Source organism: Brassica napus, assembly GCF_020379485.1.
Source record: "Brassica napus cultivar Da-Ae chromosome A3 unlocalized genomic scaffold, Da-Ae chrA03_Random_1, whole genome shotgun sequence".
Classification (NCBI taxonomy): Eukaryota; Viridiplantae; Streptophyta; class Magnoliopsida; order Brassicales; family Brassicaceae; genus Brassica; species Brassica napus.
Window position 1 is genome coordinate 23,444 of NW_026013968.1, and position 19,858 is coordinate 43,301.

Genomic DNA, 19,858 nt, shown 5'->3' on the forward strand with positions numbered 1-19,858 from the left:
AATATTAATAATTTCATATTAATATTATTGGAATCAAACAGAAGGTATAAATGATTGGAAGTAAATAAAATGATAATATCTATAATCCTTTTATTCCACAAACAAAAGTAAAGCTGAGATCCACCTTTTTCAAATTTTGGTGTAATGTAAAATTAATCTTTCTCCTACCGAAAAAACATTTCTTGACAACAATTTGCTACAATCAAAATTGAAAACTCAGACGTAAACCATCAAAATGGATACACAGAATACAGAGAGAGAGAGCTATGAAAGTTCACTGAGACTGAAGAACAGTAAGGTAATAAGGATAGCCTTGGCATGTCCCTGATGATGCATCTTCACGCCCGGAAAGCTCCCAGGTAAGTTTATACGAAGAGAGATTGTAGATACCTGGAGCGAAAACCGATATCTGCAGCGGGATCTCCGTTGTTGACAATGGCTGGATTTCGACCTTTGTGGAACTTAAACCTGACCATATGAAAGGAGGTGAGCTTTCCATGGACGATGGAGGTTTCCCTGAACGGCTCCCCATGACATCTGAAGTCAGTTTCATTTCCTCTGTTATATCTGGCACGTAGCGCCACCCGGATTGGTTTCCAGCGGAAGGAGTTGGTGTTGCTACGTCTTGTACGGAATCAATGGTGTTGAAGCTCACAGATGATATTCCATCAGATGTGTTTCTGATTACTAATTTTAGTTGAATTTCACACAAGGAGGTCGAGAAGTCGTGGTATATGGCTTGGGGACCGTCTAGGGACCACGATAGCGGGTTTGAGCTCCTGATTCTGTAATCGAATGATTACACGTTAGTTAAAAATAGGTTTCAAAGCTGAAGAAAATATACTGTTACGTGAATACTCTTTACCTATTGTGACATGAATGGTGAGACAGAATCTTTGGTATATCTGCCACTCCTGATGAATTGCTGGATTTTGCTGGGTGAGAGATTAGAATGAAGTCAACGGTATTGGTACTTAACTGTTTCAATCATACAAACACGAGTTCATTATGGTTTCTGATGATAGAAAGTTACCAGTGATGATGCTATGTTTAAGAGAAAATGAATGTTCCCTTGAAAAAACATCTCTACCGCATAAGATATATATATGTCCCTGAAAGAGGATTTCGCTTACCTGATCTGAGGTTTCTTGACATGACCTTTCACTTTCATGGAAGCTTGCTAAAGGTGAGTTAACGATATCAAAAAGTTTTTCGTCGTCATCCTGAGCAAACAGTTTTACGTCGGTTTGGCTGGGAGGAATGGACATGGTTTTCTCTTCTTCAGTCGCTGATCTTCTGTTATCCTGAAATTTAAACAATATTCTAATTTCAGACATGGAAAAGAGAAAGACCAACTAGCTACTAAATGAACATTTTAAGCTAATAGCGACCTTAATCATGAAGTGACATGATAAAGCTTGCCCGGGAAGCAGAGACTTGGAAGGTAAGATTGTATCAACACGCTCAAGTAAGGAGATACCCCACCGACACCCAACTGTTGACAACTGATGAATTTGGAAAGAATCTGAATTCGCACGGTTCAGTATATCCATACGCACAAGACATTCTTGCAACTTTGATGGAGAGGGAGTGATTTCGAACGAGGTCTCTAGAGATGGCAAAACCTATATAAAAATGTACGATATAGAAATGGTTCAGATTGGTTGGTCAATGCAAATATTGCCTATAACATAATGAAGGTAGAAACAACCAGCCTAGAGATTCATCACCTTTAAATTATAATGCATCCTTAGGGTGCGATACTTCATGATGCTTGATACATTTTCCATCTCATAGTATATTGTGAAATACAAAGATATCGTTCCTGGGATGGCAGCTCGAAGCCAGAGAGGCCACCTCAAAGATTTATCTCCTTGCAGTGACACATCCTGAAAAAGAGCAACATTCAGAACCATGTTAGAATAACCTGACATGCACATTTACCTGGAGGCTTGAATAAAAAGGTTAGCCACGGACCTTTGGAAATGAAAATACACTACTTGTTTCACTCTTCACAAAATTTTGTTCATGGCCCTTCTTTAAGCAATCTGGAAACTCCGTTGTCACCTCTTCTTCATGATTTCCAGGATTTACAAATCTTGGATGGCTAATCTTCATTTTAAGATTCTACAAGGACAGACAGACTTTTAAAGCTCAAAAATAATCCAGAGAATAGCTTAGTGCATCACAATATTCGGTAATCAAGCAAGAATAAGTAGATAAGCCAGACAATGACAAACTAAATTAATACACAATAACAGAACAAAAATAAATTTTACTGGCTAAACGGTAGAGAATATGAATGATAAGGGTTGATCATAAACGAAAACTACCTTTATCGGGAATTCCGACTTGTTTTTTAACTCTAAAACAAGATAACGTAGATCTCCAGCATACAATTTCTCAGGCAGATGATCAATTGAACCCAAAAGCCTGGGTAGACTCTGCACAGTCAAAATTTCATTATGTTAGACGTCGTAGCAAATCTTACAAAATTAAACCGTAGAGGAAAAGTTTGCACCTTGATGACCAAAAATTTCAAGGCATCAGTGGGAGTAAGTTTGTTTTTCCGTCTTCCCTTGTTAGTTTTTGCCTTTCCAGGGGCAGATTGGAAGTAATGCACACCTACAACAGAACCAGACAACCTCCACCTTACACCGACAATTTTGAGGATACCTTCTTCACTGGGGGTAACCGTGAGTCTCACCTAGAAGAAAAAAGTTATGACAATAAGTCAAACGTAAACAGCAGCTGATAAAACCATCAGAGATTCACCAAAGGATACAGTAAGCAAACGGAAGATATAATAGTCAGAAGTTAAAAAGGACCAAGGCAATTCAAAACTGTGACTACAATCAAGGTTAGTAGCAATGAGGTAAAGCCAGCAATCACAAGTGAAACATCAAAAAAAATTAAACGTGTTTCTCTATATATACACAAGAAGATGAATAATGTCAGATATAGAAAGAGTAAAAATATTAAAACGTGTCAATCGATCTATGTTTTCAGTTTAGCAGACTCACCAGTTTTTTCTCGCCTCCGCCTAATGTTAAGTCCACTTCAGACAAAGTGAAAGAAGAAAAACCAGATGTTGTACCCCTGTAGTATTGTTGGTAAAGACGTTGCAGCTTAATCATTCAATTGTAGATCAACAAAGTTAAAAGAAACCTGAATGAAGAGATTAGCTGCTTACTGATTATGTTCTGCGGAACTCTCGGTCCCCAAGCTTATGCTACTTGGGTGTTTATCAACTTTACAAAGTCCAAACGTTTGAAATAAGTTTCACATCTATAAACCGAAGGACGTAGAACAATTCCAAAGTGAACATCAATATTATAAACAGCTTACCTTTTAGGTCATCAGAATTTGAGGTAAGTTCACAGATGAGAGATACGCTTGTTATAGAAGTAGAGATTAGCAAGGGATTCCTAAACTCCAGATCCACTTTCACTGACTCTGATAACAAAGAAGTACAAGTAAAAATCCACAATTACAAACATTTTCAAACATACTACAGCAGAATATCATGTCCTCCTCAACAATATGGCCTGAATTTATTGACAAACTAAGAAATCCCTCTTCCTTGGCAGAGGCACAACTGATAACATTTACAGATGCTATGATATGACTAATGAGGAAATCTTATACTCCGTGCAGAATTATCACAGCTGGGCGTTCCAAAAATATACATTTTTTCAACATCAAAGCATGTCTAGATCAAATTGAAATGTCCTCCTGCTGGTACGATAAGGTAGACCAGATTTTGCGTATTAGTGTGCATAAGTTAAGTGCAGGATAATGAAGAAGCTCCATGATTCAGGTAAACATCGAATGCAGCTAACAACATTAATGAAAAAGATGTAAATTCACCTCCAGCCACACAAACATTGGATTCCTTGTATTTCTTTGGTAGTAGCTTTGACTGTAATTCCAGCCAGTTTGACTTGCCAGAATTTAATGATGGAATGATATCATCCTCCAGTGACTGCCAGATGCTCTCTTGTACAAGAACCTGACCATGACACGTAAATAATATTAGTAAACAACAGATGCAAATTCACCAATAATGAAAAAGAAAAAATTCAGGGATGCACAAATATTATTTATTTGCAAGTATTATTTGCATTAATCCAAAAAAAATTAACCAGAAATACTGATATCAGTTATGCTGTTCATAATGAAGTAAAAAGGCAAAACATCCGAGGAAGATTATGATGGGTACCAATATGTACATTCTTCCAAAGAGTGAGTATGCAACTTACAGAAGCTTGAGATGCATAAGTGCGATGGTCTTCATATATAACTTGAAGAGACGACATATTAATAAATGGTAGTTGAAGTCCCACCACCTCGTGCTTCATTCCAGTTTTCTTCAGAATGACAAAAAGTAAGAAGTTATTTTGTATAGTCAAAGAACAAAGAGTAGAGACCAGGGGTAACTATTGGAAGCACTCTATTATTCTCTGTGCAGCTTCAGTAAAGCGTATAAAACAGCAGGTATAAGCTAGGCACCTTAACAATCTCGAAAAAGTCTCTGAGAAAAATCTCTTGGGTTGCCTTGGATTGGTTGCCACAGTCCAGTACTTTGAGCATATTTCTAACTGCAACATCATGCATCCCAACAAGTGCGTACCACCTGAAAAGGTAATTTCATAGCAAGTCTTAGACCACAATTTCCTAAACATCACGCCTTAGACGTACATTCACAACGTTTAAAACTTACCGTCCAATATGAAAATGTACATGGTCTTTGATATGGCTCCATGTAGTTGATTCATAAACAGAGATTGCACTTCTATATGTACGAATTGCATGGCTAACCTGAAAAAACGCATAAAAACTGTATTCTTTAGATTGCAAAGCATGTACGAAGCTTGATCCCTTTCAACAAAATTACATGTACCTGATCACAGTTTTTATAGTGGTCTCCTGAGAGAACTAAGTGAAATCCATACTTGTTTAACATCGCGGGCTTAGTTAACACGAAGCAGTAAGAAGCTTGCTCTAACATGACTGCGGCGTGTAATGGTTCCTGAAAAAATAATAAAGTTAGAAATGGTATAAAGTGCATATGTTCTGAGGCATAAAAGAAGCACCTCTCCACATATGCGGAAGTAAGCAGAAGCAGCTTCTTTGTACTGGTCTCCAGCTTTTAGCATCTCTGCCCACCAGAGCCCACATCTCGTAGCATTTTGAAATCCAGACCTCCCAAGTTTCTGCATGAGATTACAAGGACATGTTACAGCATGTACTACCGCGTCACTTGCTCAAGTTAACCCATTACTATTTCAGTTTCAAGTTTTGCTTATAATAAACACTAATTCAAGTAAGCGAGGGACATTCACTGAAAGAACTGTTTTAGGTGGGTTATAAAAACATACCAGATAAGTGCTGAATGCATTTTCCATGCAGTACTCAGCTTCCTTTTTTGACTGGTCTGAGATGAAATATGCAAGTCCCATCATTTCCTTCCCAAGCATACATGAGAAGATGAGTTATTGAAGCCACCACAAGTAACGAGCAATGGAAAATAAAGACCAAAACAATCGGCCTGATGGGCTAACCTATACTATATGTTAGATTAAATTATACAAAACGAGTATTGATTAAAAATAATGCCACCTGAATACCTACATAGAAACACAATCATAAAGCTGTGAAGCTACCTGAACACCAGCATAGTGCTTCCAAGCTTTATCGAGCTTGTAATCGGTTGATATTAAGCGATAGCTTGACAATGCAAGTTCATAATCATGCAACATGAAGGCGTAGTCACCCAAAATTCTAATTTGAGATTCAGTGGAGCTAAATGTATACCTTCAAAAATGAAAAAAAAAATAGTAAGAGCTTATGATGACGTCAAGGAAAACATTAAAGGAGCAAAAATTTCAAGAAAGCATACATAGAACCTTTGGTTGAATCCGGAACATCGTCTTTTCCTTTTCTCCACCATAAGTTTTTTATTTGGTTTCTAAGTCCTTTCCTTGTTGCAGAAATCTAGTGACACAGCAAAATGCAAACTAAATGATATGGAAAGAGAAAAAAAAAGAACAAAGTAAAGCATACAGAAAACGTAAAGCATGTTCCCACGATTAACTTTTTAGAAAATCTAAAGCTAACCTGTTGATTAAGATCTCGAACTTTCTGTTCCATGTAAGGAATTATATGCCTCGATGCAAACTCTTGCATCAGATCTTTGATCTACCTCGAATATACGAGGAGAACTAATAGTGTTGGTTAAAACATTCCAAAATATTCGAAAGGCGTGAATATCATCAGAAAGCGAATGTTACCTCCACGATATCGTCGCCAGTGAGAGCACATCCAAGTTTGTCGGCCGAAACACTTGATTTCTTTCAGAAAGAAAAAATAATTAAAATGTTGAACTTACAAAAACATGGATTGATATATGAATCATGAGCAATATGTTGGATAAAATACTGATGAGAGGCTTACAAATGAAGCCCATGGATTAGCCTGATGTTCCACGTTCCCCTCTTTAGATGAATTAGTGCAAAGTAAGTTGCACTCATTGTTTCCAAATGTACTTCTCATCTCAGACAGAACTTTAGACGTTCTACAGAAGAAATTACATCCCGTCAACTAAAGCCTTACATTTGACAGCCATATAGTTATAATGAGAATCATATAATATACTATGTAGTAAGGAACAGTTACCTCTCTGTTGTGGCATCCTGATTGTCATGCACCAACAGGTAATGCTTCAAAATCTTTGGGTCCATTACACCATCATTAAGCAAAGAAGGTAATCTATTGGTGTTGAAAAGATCTACAAATTTATTTACAGGTTGATCGTCTTTTGATGAAACGACCAAGAGACCTGAATAACACATTTAGAATTGTTCCGTACGCAACAGAAAAGTCTATTAGCAAACCTAGTTTAAAGCATGAAGCCAACAACAACAATTTTGGATTTTCTATAATGTCTTACAAGCCACAGGATGATCAAAAGCCTCATGGTCTGAAAAGGACAGTGTACGGATAAGTTCCTTATTGTAATACTGAAACCATGTGGGTGCAATTTCAGACTCTGGATCTGCAGTAACGGAAAGACATCAGCATTAGAAAAGCAACCCGGTATGATAAGAAAAAAATCTCTTAAAAGGCATAATATTGAATAGAGATACTTACTAGAGAGTATATCAGTAATTTGAGGAGGATCAGATTTCAAATCGTCAAAAACCTTCTCCCCAGCTTCAGTGATAACATGTTCTAGCCGTTGCTTTGCAACCTAGCCATTAAGTAAACATAATCAATTTTGAAGCTCAACCAAAGATGCAGAATGGAGGAGCCTTCTAATACAACCATACACCTAACACAAAACAATCCTCTTCCACGTTGCGTTCTAGGTAAGAAAGCAAGAAGCTTTACATACCTCCACGTTTGGTTGTTTGATATCTGAGGCATTAAACAATCTGAGCGTAAACTTCTTCAGCCGATAAAGCTGATCGCCTGAGGTCCTAACAGGAACTGCACAAGAAATCAAAACCTCGGTTTAAACGGTTGGTGAAGTAAACCTTTGAAAACGAATAAAAGAATCAAAGTCTATCATCACCATCGATATTACTGAAGTTGCAGAATGGCTTCAGCGTTTCCACAAAGGATAGTCCATTCTTGAGGAAAGTCTCTTCAACAAGAGGCGTGCAGAGTACCATGACAACTGGACTGATCTCTTCCAAGAGCATTTTCCCAAGCGATGAGTTCACCGGCTCCACCATTCTCTCAAAATCTCTTCACTGTAAGTCAAAATTCACTCCAATCCGATGTCGGATCGGGTAGATTTCGGAGACGGTGGGAAGCAATACTTAGAGATCTCCTCTCTTCGAGCCAATCAGAGCTAAAACGCCGTCGTCGGCAGCCGCCGGAGTTGATGGAGATAGATAGGTTTGAAGATCTATGTAAATGACGGAATGTGAAATACGGGGAGATGCAACGTTTATGATACAGTAAAACGAAATACCGTATCAGTTTACGGTGGAAATCACCGGAGATGGAGGGATCGTGATCGGCGAAGAGATGCAGGCAAAAGTCTATTGGAGAAGAAGAACAATAACAATTTCATCCATTAATTTATTTATTTAATTTATCTAATTGCCCCTTTATTATGGTAAACATTACAATAGTCCCCAGATTTAATGATCCTCGCTATGACTTACCAAACCGGACCGGTTAGCTTCCGATTAGAATTCTTCTACTGCGAAACCCAAACCGGGGTAAATATGTAATTTGTTAAAACGCTTAATCTCTCGTCGTGTTCGTTCCACAGCAATGGCAGAAACTCAGTGCACAGAAACTACAAAACTAGATCTTGATTCCGGGAATCTACTTCAGAATCCGAGCAAAAGCATCTCTAGATCCGATCAGATCCGCTCCGTTTCTCTCCTCCTTCAACTCAGTGGAATGCATTGCTAGAATCTAGAGAGAACACGCCGGAGAAAAACAAACCATGAGAATGTCATCGGCTTCTGCCGCCGTTTCGCTCGGAAGCAGCGGTCAAAGAGACGCTGAGTCCCTCCTCCGCACCAAACCGATGTCGGAGATCCGTAGCGTTGAGTCGGCGACTAGGAAGAACATCGAGGACAAGAAGGAGGAGCTCCGGCAACTCGTCGGGACTCGGTACCGAGATCTAATCGACTCGGCTGACTCGATCGTTCACATGAAGTCGCTCTGCGAGTCGATCTCGGCGAACATCAGCTCGATCCACGGCAACATTCGATCGCTCTCCTCCTCGTCGGAAGCGAAAACCCCCGCGCTCGCTATCACTGACCCGGCCCGAGTCAATGTGTATGGGATCGCGTGTCGGGTCAAGTATCTGGTGGATACTCCGGAGAATATATGGGGCTGCCTCGACGAGTCCATGTTTCTAGAAGCTGCTGGGAGGTACATGCGTGCTCAGCACGTGCAGCAGAGACTTGTTAAGTTGGAGGAGGTGGATCAGAGTAAACTGTTGGCTAATTTTCCGTTGCTTGAGCATCAGTGGCAGATTGTGGAGGGCTTCAAGGCTCAGATTTCTCAGAGGAGCCACGAACGGCTTCTTGATCCGGGTTTGGGGTTGGGGGATTACGTGGACGCGTTAACTGCTGTAGCAGTGGTTGATGAGCTTGGTCCGAAGGGAGTGCTTGAGTTGTTTCTCGACTCGAGGAAGACTTGGGTTCTGCAAAAGCTGAATGCTTGTAGTGGTGATGATGCTGGGAGTGTTGTTTCGGTGTTTTGTGATGTGTTGAGTGTGGTTCAGGTTACTGTGGGACAAGTTGGTGAGCTTTTTTTGCAAGCGTTGACTGATATGCCTCTGTTTTATAAGACGATTTTGAGTACACCTCCGGCTTCTCAGCTGTTTGGTGGGATTCCGAATCCGGAAGAGGAGGTTGCGTTGTGGAAATTGTTTAGAGATAATTTGGAATCTGTTATGGTTATTTTTGAGAAAGTTGATATTTCTAAGGCGTGTCTGGCATGGTTGAGGGAATGCGGTGGACATATTGTTGGTAAGGTTAGTGGGAAGCGTTTGATTGAAGCTATTGTTACTGGTGCAGAGCTTGGATCAGCGGAAAAGTTGATAAGAGACCATGGATAGTAAAGAGGTATTGAGTGGTAGTTTAGATTGGCTTAAAAGTGTTTTTGGGTCTGAGATAGAGCTGCCTTGGAATAGAATCCGGGAGCTTGTTCTGGACGACGATTTGAACCTGTGGGATGAAATATTTGAGGAGGCCTTTGTGGAAAGAATGAAATCCATTATTGACTCTAGATTTGAGGATTGGCTAAAGCTGTCAATGTGGCAGAGTCGGTTCGTGCTTTTAGCGAGATCACTGATGAGAAGATCAACTTCCAAGCATACTTAAACAGACCTTCTACAGGTGGTGGTGTCTGGTTCATCGAGCCTAACGCTAGGAAACCTGGTTTTATTGCCGGAAACAAAACGTCACCTGAAGAAAGCGACTTCCAAAGTTGTCTAACGGCGTACTTTGGTCCTGAAGTTAGCCAAATCAGAGATGCAGTTGATCACCGCTGCCAGAATGTTTTAGAAGACCTCCTAAGCTTCTTTGATTCAGAAAAGGCAGGTCCGAGGTTAAAGGATCTTGCTCCATACGTGCAGAATAAATGTTATGACAGTGTCTCAGCAATTCTCGCAGATGTGGATAAGGAACTCGAATCTCTCTGTGCTGCCATGAAGAAAGGGAACAACGACAGCGAAGCAATTCCACCTGCTATAATAATTGAGAAATCTCTTTTTATGGGACGCCTCTTGTTTGCATTGCTGAACCACTCGAAACACGTTCCCTTGATTCTCGGTTCTCCAAGATTGTGGTGTAGAGAAACTATGAATGCAGTTTCTGATAAGTTGTCATCCTTGTTGAGGCAACCAAGATTTGGCTCGAATACTCCAGGTGCTGCTGACAGCCCGGGAAAGCAGTTGCATGCCGATCTTAGGAAGCAGAGTTCGTTAGCTGTTGCCGCGCTACTTAAGGCAGATGAGAAGACAAGTCCGAAATTTGAAGAGCTTAATAAAACTATGCGTGATCTGTGCATTAAGGCTCATACATTGTGGATACAGTGGTTATCGGAAGAGCTCTCCGCTATTCTCTTGCGTGATCTTACGATTGACGATGGACTGTCTGCTACAACTCCTTTAAGGGTAACTAAAAACGATCCTTATCCTTTTTTCTTAGCTGTCGTCTCTCCTGCATTGATATTAGATATTGCTGACCAATGTACATAGTTAGGTAGTTGCTCACGTTCTTTGTTAACTCTTGAAGTTTTTTTTTCTAACTCTTTGAAGTTGTAATGAGATAAGTTAGACTTTCTCTTGCGTTTTCGGTTATCACTTTCAAGGTTCATTTTATTGTGTCCGAACTCATATATGAAGTAATAATGTAGGGTTGGGAAGAGACACTATCAAGGAAGAGCAGGGCGAGGGTCAGTCTGAGTTGAAGATATCACTTCCGTCCTTGCCTTCGCTCTATATAATTTCATTTCTCTGTCGTGCATCAGAAGAGATTCATCGAATTGGAGGCCATGTACTGGATAAGTCAATTTTGCAAAAGTTTGCTTCAAGCCTGTTGGAGAAGGTGCGTTGTCTCTCTCTACTTTACCTATGATTATTTTCTACACGCTGCAGAAATGTTTCTGTCAAGGAACGATTCTCTTCAATATTTTCGTTGATAATTATTCCCCTTTCACTTCTTCACTTTCATCAGTAAATATCTCCAAGCTAGTGATTGCTTATAAAATGATTTTTTTTTTCAATTTCTCTGTACAATGCAGATCATCATTATTTATGAGGATTTCTTATCTGCCAGGGAGGCCAACGAACCCCAAATTTCAGAGAAGGGGTTTTACAAATTTTGCTGGATTTGAGATTTGCATCGGACATTCTTTCTGGGGGTGATACAAGCACCAATGTGGAGATACAACCAAAGATCACAATGAACAGATCAGCTTTCAGGCGAAAGCAGGGCCAACAGCAAACAAAGTCAGTCAACGTAGGTCGCATTGATGGAGTGATCTCCCAACTGACCCAAAAGTTGGATCCCATAGACTGGCTCACGTAAGGAACCTTATCCCTAAACTATGACAATGTCACATGTTTATTATTTTGTCTGTTCTAAGAAATTCATGGGAATCTTCTGGTCTTATCGTTTACTGTCTCAATCATTTTCTGATTCTAGTATATTTTGAAATGTGTCAAAAAAGGTACGAGCCTTATCTTTGGGAGAACGAAAAGCAGTCATACCTACGCCACGCAGTACTATTTGGATTCTTTGTGCAACTAAACCGAATGTACACAGATACTTCCCAGAAACTACCAAGTAACTCAGAGTCAAATATCATGCCATGCTCCACAGTTCCCCGCTTCAAATACCTTCCCATAAGGTAAGCTTTTCTTCTTCCACACCTGAAACTATTTGTAGCCTTGTGGGAAAAATGGTTTCTCATATCCATTTAATGCAGCGCTCCGGCTCTGTCCTCTAGAAGTACAAATAAGGTCTCCACTCCAGTTACATCAAATGAAAGTTCGTCAAGAAACTCATGGAATGCATTTACAAATGGCGAGCTTTCTCAAACAAGTGATTTGGAAGATGACTCCAGTTTCGGCGTGGCTTCCCCGTTCTTAAAGTCTTTCATGCAGGTACAGTCTAGTCTCCTCGGTTGATCAGTGGCTCAATATTTTTTCATAATCTGTTCAATATCGTAAGATCATGTAATATATGTTTCAGGCTGGTAGTAGATTTGGGTCAATACTAAGTGACGGACAAGTGGGAATATTCAAGGATAGATCAGCAGCCGCTATGTCGACATTTGGGGATATAATACCATCTCAAGCAGCCGGTTTACTCTCTTCTTTCACAACCACAAGGTACGAGTGATGATGATCTTCGGTTTTGTGACTAAACCGATGATGATTGCAGCAACTGAGATATCTGCCATCATAGAAGTTTTTTACATAAAGAAGAGAACAAGTTTTGTAATTGTGTTTGATTTATTGTTTCATGTAATTAAGAGATTTGGTTCTACAAAAATCCTCAGACTGAATACAATCAAACCCTCATACATATAAAGTTTTAATATCCTTGCAAAAAAAGCTGATTAAGGTATTAACGTCTAGCTTTCTCAATGAGAGGCTTGAGCTTCTTCTTATCTGCAAGAATCTTGAGGAAGTTGAAGAGGAAAGGGACATAGTTATGTTTCCTCCTCAAGTTCTCTTTCTTCCAGTTCTTGGCCCTCTCTTCCTCCATTACAATCTTCTGCGACACTGTCTCGATGCCGACATTGACTTCAGAAAGAGACTTATCCAGAGCCTCGTAGCTGCTCTTCTCAGCGTACTTATCAGCTTGCAGTGCACCCACCTGCTGCAAAATCCTCTCCCGCTTCATCTGATACTCTTTCAGCTCAGCTCGGTACATCTCTTTCCTGTTCTTAACCACAGCCAAGAGACTAAACCGAATCTCGTTCTGGAGATACCGGTCAATCCTCTCTTGCACCACAGGTTGGACCATTTTGAGCCACTCGATTCCGTCTGGCTCACCGAGACATTGTCCAAGGCTGATGGGTCCTTCTTTAAGACCATCGAGCTCGTACAAGATACCATCGACGGGTAAGTAGCTGATGTAATGATACACATCATCATCTTCCTCTTCCCTTTTCTTCCTCCGAGCAGATAACTCATCCTCGTCCGTGGTGGTGGAAGATGAGTCAGGCCTAGCAAAGGTGTTGTGAGCTGCACGTATCGCCTCGTTGTTGCTGATGGCTAAACCTTTGAGCTCAGGTGGGAAGTCTTTAGCGAACTCTTTCAGTTCAGACAGTTCAGAACCGATCTCGATACCCGAAGAGTTCATGAGGACAGACAGTAAGGCTTGTGTAGCACAAGCATTGTTGATTATCTACAAGAGAACACACATAGAGTTATAACATTCCCAAAGAGTTGAAAAAAAAAAACTAAATGTGGGGGGAGTGAGTGGGACCTGGCTGGCAAAGAAGAAGTTTGGGTTTGGTTCAGTGATGACAACACGAGACTCCTTTTCCTCAGGACGCCACTTGTAAAGCAATACCAATCCGTAAACAGGTCTAAACAAAGAAGAACCCAACAGTATTATTGACTATGTTTTGTTGGAAACAAGAAGCAACAAAAGAGTGTGAACAAACCTTATTTCATCAAGAGAAGTAATGTCCAAGGAATACAACTCTTCAACCTGCACACCTTTCACTTGCATTTGTTGTATAATCTCCGTGAAAACACCTAAACATTATGAATAACAACAAACAATATAGCTTACACAGACACTATCTACTTAGTATATAACATGACCAATCCTTGATGTATATTTGAAGAAGCTGAGAACAATAAGGAGCTATTAGACAATAAACCCCAAATTGGATAGGAAAAAAAAAGGTTTACCAGGATCAGATTCTACAGGGAGCCAAGACATGATTTCACGATGAACAAAATGAAAATGGGATTGAGAAATTGGAGATTATGATTTATATCTATCGAGATTCGCTAATCCCCCTTCTTCGAGCTCATCGTCTTCTCAAGGAGGTGTTGTTGAGTCAATCAAGAGTCTCTCCCCTCTCTCTCTATACTGGTGTGGTCTCGACTCTCCTCGTCTTCTCGTATATAAACCGAGTCTAATCGAACCGAAGCATTAGATGAATTAAACCGGTATTGACTCAAAAATTTTATAACAAAAATAAGAAGCAAACCGAATCAGACCACACTTTAAATTTATTAAAAACAATCAAACCGAACCGAGAACTGAATGTTCTCTCCCGTCTTTCTCAGCTACGAGTCAACAACGGTTTTCTCTAGACCAGAAGCTGGTGTTGTTATGCCTCATGCCTGAACCTATAGTCATCATGGCTTACAGTTCCAACTCTTATGGTCTTGCGAATTGAACAGTTTAACCAACCAGTAATCAACTTAAATTTAATTTAGAAACCGTGTTTTCTTCTTGATTACGCAAAAATAAGACAATCTCAAGCGTGGTTATAACGAGTAAAGAATCAACCACATCTCTTTCTTTACGCGTTTACTTTTTACACAACACAAACAATGAAGACCTCAATTAAACTGTATTCACACATCATACAATAGAGTTACACAATTCAAAGAATTTAGAAGCAGATTCAATCTGGCATTAACCAACAATCAAATACACACATTGCACACAATCAGAACCAAACCAAACTCAGCTCTCCTTTGCCAATGTATCAGCCTGATTAAACCGAGCAACGAGGCTCTCCACAGGCACTTTAACAGCATCACTCCTCATACCAACATCCGAACACAGACGTATAGCATTACTAGCCCAAGGACTAACCATACGCGCAACACACGCAGCCGCACTCACCGAGTTAGCCTGACCGCTTCTCCCAAGCACATAGCTTCTCCCCACCACCAAACCCGTCTTACAGTACATCGCAAAATCCTCACAGTTATTCTCGAACACATGGTACTCACCAAACCCATTTCTCAGCAAAAGAAACTCCGCACGAGAGATCACTTCCTCCGAAGGATCCGAAGCCGCCGTCGTGCAGGTACCGCCTCGGAGCTTGGACATGAACAGAGCCGGAGAGACACTGTACTCGAAGCGAAGGAGATCTCCTCCGGAGAGAAAGCAATCGAGACAAGAAGAGATAACTCCATGCGTGTTGGATTGCTTTCCTCCACAGTTAGGACAAGGGTTGTCTCCTCCGTGATTGGTAATAGAGCTGACGATGAGCTTGTCCAAAAAAGTTCCCGTTCCGATTTCAAGACCGCCTCCACGTGTGAAATGAATGACCTTTCCGTCTCCTATGTAGATTCCTGTGAGATTGCAAACATAAAGTTTGGATCTTTGATAAACCCAGAAGAGAGAGGAGAGAGATAGGTTACCGTGATGAGAATAGATATAAGCGTTACGCCATGAATAGATGTGGTCTCCTGGTTTCAGATCGTCTTTAGAGATCTTGTTGGAGAATAATCCTATCTTCTCTAGAAGAATGGATTCCATCTCTGGCTAGATCAATGGGGGTTCTCTAGAGTTTTTTCCAAGATTGTTGGTTTAAAAAAACCAAACCTTTAAAGTCAACTGGTTTTGTATTGGCTTAGCTGGATAAGGAAAAAGTCAAAAGGTCAAATTGAATTTAAGAATCAATTTATCCCCGGTAAAGGTGATTTGCATAAATATTTAGGAGAAACTCTAGAAATTAATAAACATTTATGATTTTGAGTTAGATAAATTATAAATTAATAATGCTATATAATTTTTTTATAAAGTTACATGAATATAAATTTATCTATAATTTCTCTTTGCAATTTAGTATTTTAATATTATTTTTACATCTAAAATACATTAATATTCTAGGATATATAATTTCAATACGTAAAATTTATCAAATAATCTAATTAAAAAAAAGATTTCAAATCTAAAAAGTTTGATTACTCTATAACATCTTGAAATTAAAATTTCTTTTTTTAAATAAAAACTGAAAATAAAATGTTTTACAAATATAATCTAAAATAAGTTTAAAAAAAAATAATAATTATTTATAGTGTTTTTATTGTATAATAACAAAGAGAGAGTTCCACGATTCAGCAAAAGTAGAAGTAGCCGATTCTATGATCCACAATAACAACTTGGTGAGTTATTAGTTATTGATAACTCAGAAAAAGACACCAGTGCGTGTATATTCAGCCAGATAAACAAGGTGGTGAAGAAGATATAGAGACAAAAGCATGTTGTATTCTTGTGTGATTGTAATGGGTTATGATCAGAAAACCTTCTCGTGTGGACAGCTTTGTTTAGTTATTGTTTTACTGATGATGACTAGTGTAACACTAACACTAAATTCCAAATCAACCAAGGAGCCAAACTAATGGTAGGTAGGTGATCAAACACTATTCGTCATCCACTTGTGTTTGTTTATTGTTTTGTTTCAACATTCTTCCAAAGTAGACCAATACTTTGGAAACAACAATAATGTTATTTTCACATGATAAGTAGTGTCAAACACACATGGTTGCACGCATACAATGAAAACAGAAGCAAACAGTTAGTTACCATCAAACACTCACAATCACAATCACAATCACAATCATAATCACACCACAACAAGTGCTAAACTAGCTAGACTTCTTGTCGTCTCTTCTTTCGATAATCGCTATAAGCGTAACAAGGTCTTCCACAGGAACTTTGCTAGCATCACTTCTCACACCAATATCAGCACATAAACGACCATAGCAGTAGTTACCATACCCCGCCGCCAAAGTCACAACACCAACACCAGCAACCCCAGAAACAACCAACCTCGCAGCAGAGCCCACAGAAACACTCTTCACCGTCCCCCAAAGCGACAAAACACCACGCACCGCAGACCACGAGTTAGCCTGTCCACTACTCCCCAGCTTAGACAAAACAATCAAACCAGTTTTGCAATAGATCGCAAAGTCTTCACAGTTGTTCCTCAACAGATCATACGCACCAAACCCATTTTTATTAGACAAGAGGTGTCTCGCACGGTTAACGGTTTCATCAGAGGAGTCTGAAACCGCTGTTGTGCAGATACCGCCTCGCGGTTTAGCCATAAAGATGGGTCCAGAGACACCGTACTCGAAGAGATAGAGGTTTCCTCCGGCGAGGAAACAGTCGAGGCAAGAACAGATCACACCGTCGAGATTCGATTGGTCTCCGCAGTTAGGACAAGGGTTGTCACCTCCATGGTTTGGAACCGAACTAACGATGATGTTGTCTACGAAAGTCCCTGTCCTTGTCTCAAGACCACCTCCGCAAGTGAAATGTATGACGTCACCATTGCCTACATAGATTCCTACAAGTTGCAAACATAGAAAGGATCGTCATTTATTCTAAGACAGGAACATAAAAAGCTAAGATCCAGCGAGAATTGTCTGAACAGAAACTGAAGGAGTGTTAAATGCAATGTAGCTACATAGAGATAGATGGAAGGGAAAGAGACTGAACCGTGATGAGAGTATATGTAAGCCATACGCCATGAATAGATGTGATCTCCTGGTTTGAGTTCATCTCTTGAGATCTGTTGAGAGAGGAATCCCATCTTCTTGAGAGACACAGAAGAAATGTTAGAAGCGCCGCGAGACCAAGAAATGATTCTTTCCTCTTGTGTGAGGTTTTTCACTTTACTCTCTTTCCGGTTTACTACAAACCACGACTCTTGACTCTTGGTTTGCATTTCAATTTTCAGTGTTTTTTATTCGGGTAGTTTTCACTTTACTCTCTTTCCGGTTTATACTAGAAAACATGACTCTTGCCTCTTGGTTTACATGGGTTTAAACAAACGCCATTTTGTTAATTTTGTAGAGAATTATAGAATAATTTTGTTCCTCGTTAATTTTGATATTATTTTCAAAATTTTATTCCTACTCATTATTTTTTTTATATATTCCTAATGTTTCTATGATTAGTTACCATTCAAAATTCAATATTATAAAATACAATATTCAAAAACAGAGAGATTTGTACTACGCGTCTACGCCCTGTAATGGTTAATTTTCCTTTTAGGATTTGGCAAGGCTTTAGCACGGAGTACCGAGTCACCTCTCCGACATAGTCTCAACGCCATATCTACTGCGCCTATTCCGAAGAGATAGATCAAAGCCCGGCTGCAAAAGAAAAAAAAAGGTTAGATGGAGGGAAAAAAACAATTCACAAATGGTTTGTAAAGAAGAAATAACAAACCTCTTAAGAACAAAAACATCAGTGATCTTTCCACATGAAGAAAAGCGGTTAGTCAAATCACTCTTAACAACATCTACATGGAGCGAAGGGTCATATCCAGTAACAGAAATGCCTCGGCTCCTGTAATTCAATAGTTAATTTGTCAGCAAATTACAAACAAACCCAATGTAAAGAGAAAAAAAGCATGAATATAAAATTTTACTTTTTTCTTTGGAAATGGGCAACATGCCTAGCAGCCAACTCAGCAGTACTCAAACCAGAACTAAGCTTGCTGAGTTCTGGCGGTAAAACTGTAGCAGATAAGATCCATCCTCCATATCGGTTCCATCAAGTGCCAATGCTTTTTCTTCTGCAGCTTCTCCGCGGAGAACAAAAACGGTAAAGCCGCCGCTAATTGCATTGCGAACTCTCGGAACTTGCACTTTTAAAATTTATCCACATGACCCAGACAGCTTAGACAATGATCTAACGAGGTCAAGGGGCTGAAGCGACGACATGTTGTACCCCTGAACCCCAATCCTCACCCTATCATCAGAAATAAATAATCAGAATAAATAATCAAAAATCAAATGTTGACACAGGCATAAGAAAGTTCACAAAAAAAAAAAGAGTCTAAGAAATTCCTTACTGGCTTTTGACAAAATCGTAGAACGATTTCATCACTTGAACATGGCTCTCACCAGGTAACTAATAAAATCGGTATAGCTCCAGAATCCATAAGAACACCTGTGACACTGACTTTCGTGTAGAGGGTGCTAAAACTGAATGAGTCACCAACATCGGTAAATAGGAGCTCAATTTTGCAGTGAAAGAAAAATAGGAAAAGAAGGAAAAATAACTAATCGTAAGATGTTTTTTTGGCTATTCAAACAAAGAAGGATACGAGGGAAGTCATATAGCAATAGGAAAGTGAATCAAATGATCCAGAAGTGTCTATTCGAATCGGACATGAGATGAGTATTCGCTAGGATGATTGATATGCACAATCAATGCACAGTATTCTGTCACGGCAATGTCTTAGCTATTACAATACTCATTTCTTGCTAAATTTTAAGAATCACTTCTTTTAGATCACTAGGAGAGGCGATTACTTTTCTCTAAAACGGCTAACATGTATAAAATAAATCAATATTGTATGAATTAATACATGTTCCAATATTATAATATTTTATGTATATGATGACGCATTCATGATTTCAAACAACTATTTTGATGCTAAGTATTAAATAATAAAGTTTTGAAAAATTGGTTTGCCAACATAATACTCCTTCCTCTTATCTCTAGATCTTCTCTTCATATTGAATCCAAAGTAGTTTCGTTGGTGGCCAGAGTTTCCATAACAAATTCGTAAATATTTGTTTCAAATATCCATGATCCCATATACCATCATCAAGTTTCTCTTTCAATCTGATACTAACAGAATTGTTATCAATTGAGACTTGATAATGGATTAAGCGAACCGATTCAAATGATTCACTACAAGCCGCGTGAAGAGAACTCCACTAGAAAAAAACTCAGACACATTCTTTGATGGACAAGCCATAAGACTTTGCCAAACAGACATCCTCTCGAAGAGATGATAGAGAGGAAAAAATTGATGATGAAACATCAACAGAAACAAAATGAGGATGATCATGAACCAATGATTC

The 19,858-nt window shown here is 39.3% G+C and overlaps 4 protein-coding genes and 1 pseudogene across 5 annotated transcripts; 1 reads left to right on the forward strand and 4 right to left on the reverse strand.

Moving 5' to 3' along the window:
- Window positions 1–65: 65 nt before the first annotated feature.
- LOC106432983 (trafficking protein particle complex subunit 8-like) lies at window positions 66–8,075 on the reverse strand. Of its 2 annotated transcripts, XM_048770410.1 has the most exons (28): window positions 7,577–8,075; window positions 7,397–7,491; window positions 7,153–7,252; window positions 6,953–7,057; window positions 6,679–6,841; window positions 6,457–6,577; window positions 6,294–6,353; window positions 6,121–6,201; window positions 5,903–5,997; window positions 5,667–5,817; window positions 5,382–5,468; window positions 5,097–5,216; window positions 4,904–5,032; window positions 4,724–4,821; window positions 4,513–4,636; window positions 4,263–4,370; window positions 3,871–4,012; window positions 3,349–3,456; window positions 3,194–3,251; window positions 3,024–3,099; window positions 2,522–2,707; window positions 2,334–2,444; window positions 1,978–2,127; window positions 1,731–1,889; window positions 1,392–1,625; window positions 1,134–1,304; window positions 866–978; window positions 66–785 (listed from the first exon to the last, which is right to left on the reverse strand). In XM_048770410.1, the coding sequence occupies exons 1-28, from the start codon at window positions 7,737–7,739 to the stop codon at window positions 275–277; spliced, it is 3,819 nt and encodes a 1,272-aa protein (XP_048626367.1). In that variant the 5' UTR covers window positions 7,740–8,075; the 3' UTR covers window positions 66–274. The 2 variants fall into 2 exon arrangements, with proteins under 2 accessions (XP_048626367.1, XP_048626368.1); XM_048770411.1 differs by lacking the exons at window positions 7,153–7,252; window positions 7,397–7,491; window positions 7,577–8,075 and having other exon boundaries at window positions 6,294–6,345.
- A 1-nt stretch (window position 8,076) lies between these two features.
- LOC106441488 lies at window positions 8,077–12,451 on the forward strand (annotated as a pseudogene).
- A 26-nt stretch (window positions 12,452–12,477) lies between these two features.
- Window positions 12,478–14,254, reverse strand: LOC125594094 (ubiquitin carboxyl-terminal hydrolase). Its single transcript, XM_048770414.1, has 4 exons — window positions 13,913–14,254; window positions 13,660–13,753; window positions 13,479–13,581; window positions 12,478–13,397 (listed from the first exon to the last, which is right to left on the reverse strand). The coding sequence occupies exons 1-4, from the start codon at window positions 13,941–13,943 to the stop codon at window positions 12,612–12,614; spliced, it is 1,014 nt and encodes a 337-aa protein (XP_048626371.1). The 5' UTR covers window positions 13,944–14,254; the 3' UTR covers window positions 12,478–12,611.
- A 313-nt stretch (window positions 14,255–14,567) lies between these two features.
- Window positions 14,568–15,585, reverse strand: LOC111211000 (protein LEAD-SENSITIVE 1). Its single transcript, XM_022711827.2, has 2 exons — window positions 15,389–15,585; window positions 14,568–15,319 (listed from the first exon to the last, which is right to left on the reverse strand). The coding sequence occupies exons 1-2, from the start codon at window positions 15,504–15,506 to the stop codon at window positions 14,703–14,705; spliced, it is 735 nt and encodes a 244-aa protein (XP_022567548.1). The 5' UTR covers window positions 15,507–15,585; the 3' UTR covers window positions 14,568–14,702.
- An 874-nt stretch (window positions 15,586–16,459) lies between these two features.
- LOC125594088 (protein LEAD-SENSITIVE 1-like) lies at window positions 16,460–17,718 on the reverse strand. The gene is made up of 2 exons (XM_048770409.1): window positions 17,475–17,718; window positions 16,460–17,322 (listed from the first exon to the last, which is right to left on the reverse strand). The coding sequence occupies exons 1-2, from the start codon at window positions 17,701–17,703 to the stop codon at window positions 16,619–16,621; spliced, it is 933 nt and encodes a 310-aa protein (XP_048626366.1). The 5' UTR covers window positions 17,704–17,718; the 3' UTR covers window positions 16,460–16,618.
- Window positions 17,719–19,858: the final 2,140 nt, after the last annotated feature.

What these genes read in the sequence shown, in the direction of transcription:
- LOC106432983 (XM_048770410.1), bottom strand. Translation starts at nt 7,739, where the DNA reads ATGGTGGAGCCGGTGAACTCATCGCTTGGGAAAATGCTCTTGGAAGAG. An exon ending in TCAAACAACCAAACGTGGAG is followed by an intron (nt 7,253 to 7,396) that starts GTATGTAAAGCT and finishes CTTAATGGCTAG; the next exon opens with GTTGCAAAGCAACGGCTAGA. An exon ending in GGATGCATTATAATTTAAAG is followed by an intron (nt 1,626 to 1,730) that starts GTGATGAATCTC and finishes ATTTTTATATAG; the next exon opens with GTTTTGCCATCTCTAGAGAC.
- LOC125594094 (XM_048770414.1), bottom strand. Translation starts at nt 13,943, where the DNA reads ATGTCTTGGCTCCCTGTAGAATCTGATCCTG. An exon ending in CCCTGTAGAATCTGATCCTG is followed by an intron (nt 13,754 to 13,912) that starts GTAAACCTTTTT and finishes CATAATGTTTAG; the next exon opens with GTGTTTTCACGGAGATTATA. An exon ending in ACTTCTCTTGATGAAATAAG is followed by an intron (nt 13,582 to 13,659) that starts GTTTGTTCACAC and finishes TTCTTTGTTTAG; the next exon opens with ACCTGTTTACGGATTGGTAT.
- LOC111211000 (XM_022711827.2), bottom strand. Translation starts at nt 15,506, where the DNA reads ATGGAATCCATTCTTCTAGAGAAGATAGGATTATTCTCCAACAAGATC. An exon ending in TTATATCTATTCTCATCACG is followed by an intron (nt 15,320 to 15,388) that starts GTAACCTATCTC and finishes GCAATCTCACAG; the next exon opens with GAATCTACATAGGAGACGGA.
- LOC125594088 (XM_048770409.1), bottom strand. Translation starts at nt 17,703, where the DNA reads ATGCAAACCAAGAGTCAAGAGTCGTGGTTTGTAGTAAACCGGAAAGAG. An exon ending in TTACATATACTCTCATCACG is followed by an intron (nt 17,323 to 17,474) that starts GTTCAGTCTCTT and finishes TGCAACTTGTAG; the next exon opens with GAATCTATGTAGGCAATGGT.